Source organism: Mastomys coucha, unplaced genomic scaffold (genome assembly GCF_008632895.1).
Source record: "Mastomys coucha isolate ucsf_1 unplaced genomic scaffold, UCSF_Mcou_1 pScaffold21, whole genome shotgun sequence".
In the NCBI taxonomy this organism is placed as follows: Eukaryota; Metazoa; Chordata; class Mammalia; order Rodentia; family Muridae; genus Mastomys; species Mastomys coucha.
The window spans coordinates 38,521,596-38,531,771 of record NW_022196904.1 but is presented as its reverse complement, the minus strand read 5'-3'; the positions used below and the strand labels follow the sequence as shown (position 1 = coordinate 38,531,771).

Here is a 10,176-nt window from a genome sequence, read left to right as displayed (position 1 = left end):
ACCTCATTTCCTCCTCACTGCACACTTCCCTGTCTGCACTACCCCATTTCCTCCTCACTGCACACTTCTTCGAGACTATGGCCTTTCCTTGTTATCTTCAGCCCTTCTTGCCTTCCTGCTACCATTCCTCCACTGTGCTCCTGTCAGAGTCACGGTGACCTTTATAGGTTTAAATCTAGTGGCCGGTGACTGTTGTCTGTTCCTTGGTCTGTCTGTGGCATCTGACACAGTGGGCCTCTGCCAGCTTGGCTCTGTTTGCAGGGAATCACGCTTTGTCCCTTTCTTCCTATATCTCAGGTGCTTGTGCTCAGTCCCTGCAGGTTGCTTTTCTTATGTTGGAAGGCCCGATTAGTTCTTGGCATCCCTCACTCTAACGGTAGAGCTTTAAATGTCCTGTCTCTACCCACAGCTGCTGAACTGTGTCTAGTCTGCACCTCTCTCCTGACCTCTACAGTCTTTTATCCAGCTGCCTTCTTAGTGTCTCCACTTGAGGTTTAATAGACATCTTAAAGTCAACTTGACCCAAGTTGAACTCAGGTCCTTCTACAGTTTATCCATGTCCATTGATACCTATTCCATATGCTAACTCAAGTCATCGTTAATTCTTCTAGAATTCTCTTCAAAATATATAGAAATGTGACCATACCCACTACCAGTATAAGTCACTGTTATGTAAATTACTGTATGAGAACCGTCAGCCCCTACATTTGTTTTTAACATAAACAGCCTGAAGGATCTTACTCAAACATGAGTTGATGATGCCACTCCTCTACTGAAAACCTTGTTTCCCTCAGAGTTCAGTACAAAGGTCTTAGGCTTAGAAGGTCTTGTTGAATCCTGTCCCTCATTGTTTCTATTACCTTATTGCCTGGTAGTTTTATGTCATAGAGTTATTTGTATTATTATTTTCTTTGTATTATTGTCAAACTCACTCTTACCAATCTGTGCTGCTACCTCCTCAAACAGCTGATCTGTGGCAGCTCTCTCTTGCGTATTTGCTGAGTGCTTGGATGAATGCACTCACAGGGTGATGAGAGGCTGGTGTTTATTATGTTTTCTGTCATGAGATCTGATACCAGGGTCTTGTGTCTATGTCTTTGCTCTCCAGACAGGGTCTGCTTCTGTTGTCATCAGTAGGATCTAATGGCATGGCTTTGATACATTAAAATATGCTTGTCTCTTCTGTAATGTACCTTCCTTTATGTAAAAAAGGGTTTTGTTAATTTTGAGACCAGGTCTCATTATAATGAGACCAAACCCTGGCTGGCCTGGAACCTAGTTTGTAGACCAGACTGGTCTTGAATTCACGAGATCTGCCTTTCTCTGCTTCCCAAGAGCTGAGATTAAAGGCATGTGCCCATATACTTGGCCCTATACAGTATAATTTAAATTATTTGAATAAAAAATGCTGCAAGTCTTTAATCTGTAAGTTAAAAACAACAACAAAACACTAAATCTGGGCCTGGAGAAATGGCCCAGTGGTTTAAGAATACTGGTTGCTTTTTCCAGCGGTCCCTTGTTTGATACTCAGTCCCCACATAGTGGTTTACAACTCTTTGTAACTCCAGTTCCAGGGAATCTATTGCCCTCTTCTGGCCTCCTCAAATACCAGGCACACAATCTTTTTAAAAGCCCACTATTTTGCTTCAGGCAGCATCAGAGAAATGGGAATAGAACAGTTAGTTGCCTTATTTCTTAGATAATAGTATAATCCCCATGATCTCATTTATAAATATTTAAACGTTTCGTTACATTTGTTTGTGTATGTATATTCTCAGCACTAGAGTGGTAGTCAGAGGACAACTTTGGGGGAATCTGTTCTTTCTTTCTACCGCTGGGTCTAGGGTTATTAGATTATTGGGCCTATTAGCTTATCTTTTGCCATAAAAGTCTTGTAATTCATTTCAGAAAGTTATTTTTTGAAGAATTTTATAGCTTACAAAATTTCCACTTATCCTCAAAATGAGCTTTTATGGAAAATGACACATTTAAAGTTAGATTTGACTTGAGATTTGAAGAGTAACCACATCAGCTAATACTTACCATGGTTTTTATAAACGTACCACCTGTGGCCCAACCATTTTCAGTCACGACTGCACAGCAGCTGCTCTGTGGTTGCCTGCACAAGGCTGGGCCTGACAACAGCACACTGGGAGGTGCTGGACTGTGATGCCTCAGCCTCCTGCTAAACTATTGGCTATTTTTGAAAATTGAGGATTTTGAATAAATGGAGTCTCTGTGGTGTGTTGTTGATAGCTTTCTTCACTTTGCTTTACTGTGATCACCTAAGTTTTTTTGGAGCTAGAGCCCATTGTTTGCATAAAACTGGCATACTATTGAACCTGAACCCATCTAAGAACCTTCATTAGCCATACATTAAGATTCTGTGTATGCAGTTATTTGGAAGGTTTGCTCCTAGGTCAGAAACCGACCTACCTTTCTTTCCTCTTTTTGTTTTGTTTTGTTTTATTTTTTGGTTTTTTGTTTTTTTTTTGAGACAGGGTTTCTCTGTGTAACCCTGGCTGTCCTGGAACTCACTCTGTAGACCAGGCTGACCTCAAACTTAGAAATCCACCTGCCTCTGCCTCCCAAGTGCTGGGATTAAAGGCGTGCGCCACCACACCCAGCAAAAAACCGACCTTTCATGTTATTATATAAAAAAATAATAATAATAATCCTCGTGGTTTGATCTACTTTTGAGCAGATAGTTTATGATAACTCAGGCTCCATATTGCTGTACAGTAACTAGTATCCTCCCTTGCTCTTGGCTTTGTTTCCAACAGTTTCTACCTACCATCAGCTCCAGTACAGAAGTATTATTTGTCTTTTTTCTTAACATGTATGTATGTATGTATGTATGTATGTTCCTGTAGTGTGTATGTTCTCATATGTATATACAGATGTGTGAAGGGAGACTGGAGATCAGCTTGGGTGTCTTCAGTTACACTCTACTTTTTTGAGAAAAGGTTGAGAGCCAGTTTTATGGACTAGGAGTTAAGGGTTAAAACTGGGGAAAGTCAGGGCAGAGATAATCAATCAATGGTTAAGAGCACTGGCTGTTCTTCCAGAGGACCCAAGTTTGATTCTCAGCACACATGTAGTGGTTCACAACTGTCTGCAACTCCAGTTCCAGGAAATCTGACACCCTCTTCTGGCCTCTGCAGTCAAAACACCTATACTCAAATTTAAAAAGTTGCTTACTCCTGCTTCTCTCCCTTGCCTCTCAGCCCTTACTCCCTCTCTCTTCCCTTTTCCTTCCCCCTTCTCTTCACGTGGCCATAGCCAGCCTCCACTTCTCTACTCTATCCTTCTCTCCGCCTTTTTCTGCCTCTACTCCTTTCAACTCTCCTCTCCATGCTCTAAATAAACTCTATTCTATACAAAAAAAAAAGAATAATAAAAATTAGAAAAGCTATCTGACATGTTTTGAGCAATTATTAATATTATTAAAATTTTGTAGAAAGAATCTCTGTGTGCCGTATAGAAGCATCAACTGTCAATAAAAAGCCAATGACCTATTAATTGAGGCAGGAAATAAGAAGTGGGAGTCCTGGTAGGAAGAGAAGAACTCTGGAATAGAGTCAGGCATGGGAAGATTTACCGTGATCTCTGAAGGGAGGGATGCATGAAACTGAGGAGTCACCATCCATGTGGCACTCAGAATAGAATAAATGGGTTAATTAAGGAGCTAGTTAGGAAACAAGCATTTATTCATAAATAATTTAGTCTCAGGTTCATTATTTTGAGAATTGGGGGCACTGGTGGAAAAGCCCATATTTACAAAGTTTTTGACCTTTTTCTTTGCTGATCTGGAATTGTAGCACTCCACAGTTCTAAAATCTATGCCTGCTTGCTTGGGTAATTGTCATTGTGTGGGGACTTGATATAACAGTTTTGCTCATTATAGTAGAAATGGAGAATATGGGAAATATGGGATTTCTCTTTGGTTTTTCAAGACAGGGTTTCTCTGTGTAGCCCTGGCTGTCCTGGAACTCACTCTGTAGACCAGACTGGCCTCGAACTCAGAAAACCGCCTGCCTCTGCCTCCCAAGTGCTGGGATTAAAGGCGTGCACCACCACCACCCGGCTTCTTTCTTTCTTTCAGGCAGGTGAAGGGTAAAGACAGGGTGTGTGTGTGTGTGTGTGTGTGTGTGTGTGTGTGTGTGTGTGTGTGTGTGTGTAATACCTTCTATAACACACTTTTCTTTGAGTTATTCCATAACCTGATCATTTTTTTTAAGGCTTTGTTTTACTTTTTATGTATTTTATTTTGTATGTACCACGTATATGTAGGTACCTGTGGAGGCCAGAAGCAGACATGGAATCTCCTGGAGCTGGGCTTAGAGGTGGCCAGGAGCCACCTGACATGGGTGCTGGGAACCAAACTTGTGCATTGTGGCTAGGATGTCTACCACCATGCCTAGTTCATAAGATAACAGGGACCCACCCAGGAGTTTGTGCAAGCCAGGCAAGCACCCTTATCAAATATGCTATCATATTAGCTACTTTCTTAGTAACTGAACAAGGGGCCTGACAAAGTGAATGTAAGGTATAGTTACCTCATAGTTTGGGGGTAGTGTCCATCTTGCTGAGGAAATCAGGGTAGCGAGAATATGGGGACAATGGTCACATTGCATCTGCAGCCAAGCAGCTCGCTACTCAGCCTGGGACCCTAACCCATGGAGTGGTGTCACTCACATTTGGGTCTTCTCACCTCAGTTAACCTAATCTAGATTAACCAGGAGAGCTATATCCGTGGTTCCATTGGAGTTAGCTTTCTATAGACTTTTTAGATGCTACGTAAACTAGAGTTGGCAGAGACTTCCTTCTGTTTTGTGGGCTGTCTTTAAGTGTTTGCTCGGTATGCTGTTGGAAATTTCAGACTTTAGAGTCTTAAAGTCTTTGATTCTGTTTACTGGATTTTTTGCAGATTAGAGACAGGAACCTAATTTCAGTTTTTTACATGGAAATGTTGGGTTTTCATGCCTTTCATCTTTGGTAAAAATCACATGGTAGTATACTTGAGTTTATTTCTGGCTTCTCCACTTTGTTCCATTATCCTGCATGCCCCTGGATGACTTAAGTGTATAATGCCAGCATTGTAATTCTGCTCAGGATGCCTTGGGCTTCTTGTGGTCTTTTGTATTTCTATATGGATTTTATGGAAAATGCCCTTGACCTAGTTTATAAGAACAATATAAATTCTAAAACTAAATGTGTATTCTTAACATAGGAATTTGAAATTTAACATCAGTGTGACATGATCCATTAGACCAGATGAGGTAACTTTAACCAAATGTGTTGTTGTGCTTGTGTATGAAAAGCCCACATAAAAAGACCCTTAAGTTTTGTGGTTCAGATAACTTCTACAACTTGGATAAATGAAATTGAGCATGCTGTTGATCTCTTAGGTCTTCTAAACTCTTGTAGGAAGTATCCCCCTTTAGGTGATGTGTGTTTTGCTTTTGTGTGAGTTTATGTTCACTGAGGGCATGTAGGAGCTCAGAGGGTAGATCACCTAGAACTGAAAGTACAAGCGTCTGAGCTGCCATGTGTGTGCTGGGAACTGAACATGGAGCTGCTATAAGAGTAGTAAGTGTTGGGCTGAAGAGATGGCTCAGTGGTTAAGAGCACTGACTACTCTTTCAAAGGTCCTCAGTTCAATTTCCAGCAACCACATGGTGGCTCACAACCATCTGTAATGGTATCCAATGCCCTCCCCTAGTAGTAAGTGTTCCAGTCTCTTCCTTTTTTGTTGTTTTGTTTTGTTTTGTTTTGTTTTGTTTATTTATTGTCATTTTTGTTTTTGTTTTTTGTTTGTTTGTTTGCTTGTTTTTCCAGACAGGGTTTCTCTGTGTAGCCCTGGCTATCCTGGAACTCACTCTGTAGGCCAGGCTGGCCTCGAACTCAGAAATCCACCTGCCTCTGCCTCCCAAGAGCTGGGATTAAAGATCTGCGCCACCACCACTTGGGCTATTTATTATCATATTAATGTAAGGCTGAAACAAACTGTCACAATAACATCTGACTGTTTAAGACTCCACAGAGAACTCCATGCTTTCTCTACTGAAAGACTACAGCATCTAAATGTTACCACCTGAAAACTGAAAAGTCTAGCAATTTCAAGCCTTCTGTGAGCACAGTCATTTACTTTACACCCTCCCTCTTCCTTTTTAAAAACTGCTTTATTAATTAGTACAGTGTAAGTAACTGGAGATTTTGATATGGCCTTTATCTTGTCTGGATGACGGAATAGTTAAGCCCTGTTATTGTCGTCATCATCATCATTATGGTTATTATGCTTATTTATGTGTGTGCTGGTGCCCATGGTGCCCAGAAGAGGGTGTCAGATCCTATGTAACAGGAGTTACAGGTTTTTGTGAGCTTCCTGGTTATGGGTGCTTATAACCACAGCACTGTTTCTCCCAGCTCCTGAACAGTTAGTCAGAATGAGTCTGTGAATGGGGCTTATAGAATATGTCTCTTTGATAGCAGCTCAAAAAATGTCTCCTACCCATCTTGAGTGGTAAATTCTCTCTGTATTTCTCTCTGTCTCTGTTTGCCTGCCTGCCTGTCTCCCCGAGCCGCCCTCCACCGCCCCCCCACCCCCGTGTGTGTGTGTGTGTGTGTGTGTGTGTGTGTGTGTGTGTGTGTGTGTGTGTTGGTTCTCACTTGTTGAATCAGGGTCTCTCTTGGTTCTGCTACTGGCTTATGCAGTTCAGTTGCTGCCTCCTATCTCAAGACAAGAGTTTTGGGTGAGGGCCACTGCACTGTGCCTTTGACTTGGGTTCCAGAAATTGAACTAGGGTTGTCTGCTTTATTTACGAATGCTCTGTGGTCTTAATTAACTTTAGCAGTTCCAAGGCCATCTTCAGTTCTAGCATTCTGTAGGATTTACACAGGGAGCTGGTGAGATGGCTCAGTAGTTAAGAGCACTGGCTGCTTGCTTTTTCTAAGGATCCTGAGTTCAATTCCCAGCAACTCCATGGTGGCTCACAACCACCTGTGAAGGGATCCGATGCCTTCTGGTGTGTCTGAAGACAGCTACAGTGTACTCATTAATGAAGTAAATTTATTTTTTTAAAAAAAGGATTTATACAACTTTTCAAACTGTCATACAACTGATTACAGCAAAAGGATACAGATTATAATTGGCTAGGTATTTGTCGGAAAGTCTAAGGGTTCTGAATGCCGGACACCTACCTGAGCCTTGATGTCCAGAGTTTCTGTGTAATCTCCTGCAGGTCCCAGCAGAGATGGCACAATCAGTGAGGACACTATTCGAGCATCTCTCATCTCAGCAGTCAGTGACAAACTGAGATGGCGGATGAAGGAGGAAATGGATGGTGCCCAGGCAGAACTTAATGCCTTGAAACGAACAGAGGAGGATCTGAAAAAAGGCCACCAGAAACTGGAAGAGATGGTCACCCGCTTAGATCAAGAAGTAGTAAGTAATGCATTGAAGACATAGTGTAGGTTGAATTACAGCCAAGGCAAAGGGTTCTGTGTGTGTGTACCTTGATGTGTAAAGTAAAAATTCAGTGAACAGTAGGTGTCTTCAGATATGTGAACATAGCTCTCTAAGCAAGATTGGTGGGATGTACCTATAATCTCAGTTCTCAGGAGCTGAGGCAGGTCATCAGTGAGCACATAAGGTCTCAAGTGCAGCCTCATTGGTCTCCCACTGGAAAGTGCTATCTGGATGCACTTCTTGCAGGGTAAATTACTGGCAGTTAACAGGAATATGACTTATAGAGTTCTGTGAATGGCAAAGACATATGGACCTCGAACTACATACTTAAGAGAAAGTTGTATTTCTAAACATTTAAGTCAGTATTAGAAGTACCTTTCAGGGGTCTGGAGAGATGGTTCAGTGGTTAAGAGCACATACTGCTGTCCCAGCATCCATATCGGGTGCGCACGTGGGCATACTCACACATACAAATTCACACTCTATAATAAAAATGTGTCTCAGCAGCTTCTTGGTTTCATTATCCAGAGACATTTGGGGGCTTGAGAGGCTTCATATCAATACGGCCTGTGCCCCTTCCCTCTTCAGGCTTTCTCTTGTGTATGTATAAAGTGAGCACCATAATAGCCAACCAGTTCAGGTTAAGAATGTGGTGCCAATGTCATGCAGAGCCTATAGCCAACACCTGCAGTGTGTGTTGTAGCTCTGAGAATCAAATCCTTTACATAGATGGAATTTCTCCTGTGGGAATTTCTTGTTTCATGGTTGTCTGTGGGGAGAGACTTTCTTTTGGACCGTGTCTGACAGTGTCATTTTGAGAAAATTTCAACATTCCTTCACACATTCCACCAATAAATTATTGGAACCATTAATCAGCTGCTTCAAATACTGTCTGAGGTTGAGTTGTAGATATGTCTATAGCAAATAATCATGTACAAATCAGTATAAAGTTATGCATGGACTGTTCTGTTTTCAGGCTGAAGTTGATAAAAACATAGAACTTTTGAAAAAGAAGGATGAAGAACTAAGTTCTGCTCTGGAGAAAATGGAAAATCAATCTGAAAATAATGATATTGATGAAGTTATCATTCCCACAGCCCCACTGTATAAGCAGATCCTAAATCTGTATGCAGAGGAAAACGCTATTGAAGACACTATCTTTTACCTTGGAGAAGCTTTGAGGCGGGGAGTAATAGACCTGGATGTGTTCCTCAAGGTAAGCATCCTCCCTTCACTTTCCAGGGCTTTGGAATCTGTGCTGCAGGTTCAAAGTCACACCACCTAAATTTGAGATTATTGCTCACCCCATTTTGTTTTGTTTTAGTCCCTTAATGGTCTTAAAGTTTGATAATTTTAGATTCGTTTTCCCAGACCAGATAGTTCTAGAAAGAAGTGGGCTACCCTTTTTAATGCAGGTCATCTCTAGCTTGGCAATAGTGTGCAGCCCTGAAGTCTTAATAAGCTTTGCTTATTGCTCATGGAGAATATGGTTTTAGGAATATTAGCCAGATACTCAGTGTAATTAACCTCGCTCCTAGTGATACCTTAGCGTTTATGTATGCTCTCAGGTGAGTGGCTAAACTCTGTGCCTTGGATCTAATGGAAGCAATTGAATGGCCAAGTGTACACTAGAGATCACAAAGAAGGTTCTACCACTGCCTGTGGCTGGGTGGCGAGGCATATGAAAAGAGTGAATACAGAGGCAGGAGAAGTAAAATGTTTTTGAGACATTGAGTAGGGGTAAAGTTAGTACCATTTCTTCTCAGCCTTTCTCTTCCTTTTCTCTTAGTAAAAGGACAGTTTGGAAACTTGTATTAAGCATGCAGCATGTTTTCCTGGCATCTTTGTGTCTCAGGATGTAGTAGGGGCTGGGGATACACCTCAGGGAGTGGTACACACCTAATGTATACAAAGCTCTGGGTTCGATCCTCAGCACTGCAAAGGCAAACAAAGCACCCTGAGCCAGACCCTGCAGTACAGTAGAGTTTTAAATGTTTTTATAATGTGGATTGGTTCCAAAGGCTGCTGTCAATATTTAGGATTGCTAGATGGTGTCTGACATCATGGCTGCATCAGAGCCATTAACCTTTTCCTTCTTTCTAGCACGTCCGCCTCCTGTCCCGCAAACAGTTCCAGCTAAGGGCACTAATGCAAAAAGCAAGGAAGACTGCGGGCCTCAGTGACCTCTACTGACCGTGCTGTCAGCTGGAGGCCGGCCTCTCCGGAAAGCATTCTTTTCTTCTTCTTCTTCTTCTCATCAGTAGAACCCAGAATAAGTTATTGCAGTTTATCATTTGAGTGTTAAATATTTTGAATCAATAATATATTTTCTGTTTCCTTTGGGTAAAGACTGGCTTTTATTAATGCACTTTCTACCCTCTGTAAGCTTCTGTGCTGTGCTGGGACTGACTGGGCTAAATAAAATTTGTTGCATAATTTTTCTCTTTCTTGGACTTGAGATAAGATGCACAAAGGAAGCCTGGATTCTCATTAATAAACAAAGCACAGTGTTCACCTTAAGTGGCAGTTCAGTGTTCTGTAGGATAAAGACAGATCCATTTAGTGTAGAGTGTAACACAGAGAAATGAATGTATTGGAGGATGTGTTTATTTCATTCTAGAACTAACTGAACCATGGTTCAGAACTTTTTTAATCAAGAATTCAGTTCCCAGGCTGGTGAAGATGGCTCAACGGGTAAGAGCATT

At 41.6% G+C, this 10,176-nt stretch overlaps 1 protein-coding gene across 2 annotated transcripts in view; it reads left to right on the top strand.

Moving 5' to 3' along the window:
* Positions 1 to 9,907, top strand: part of Tsg101 (tumor susceptibility 101) — a 31,309-nt gene extending 21,402 nt beyond the window's left edge. For both annotated transcript variants that reach the window (XM_031386730.1, XM_031386731.1), the window contains 3 exons: positions 7,245 to 7,447; positions 8,448 to 8,687; positions 9,575 to 9,907. In XM_031386730.1, the coding sequence (XP_031242590.1) occupies positions 7,245 to 7,447; positions 8,448 to 8,687; positions 9,575 to 9,664 (533 nt within the window). In that variant the 3' untranslated portion in view covers positions 9,665 to 9,907. The remainder of the gene's footprint in view (positions 1 to 7,244; positions 7,448 to 8,447; positions 8,688 to 9,574) is intronic.
* The last annotated feature ends 269 nt before the right edge of the window (positions 9,908 to 10,176 follow it).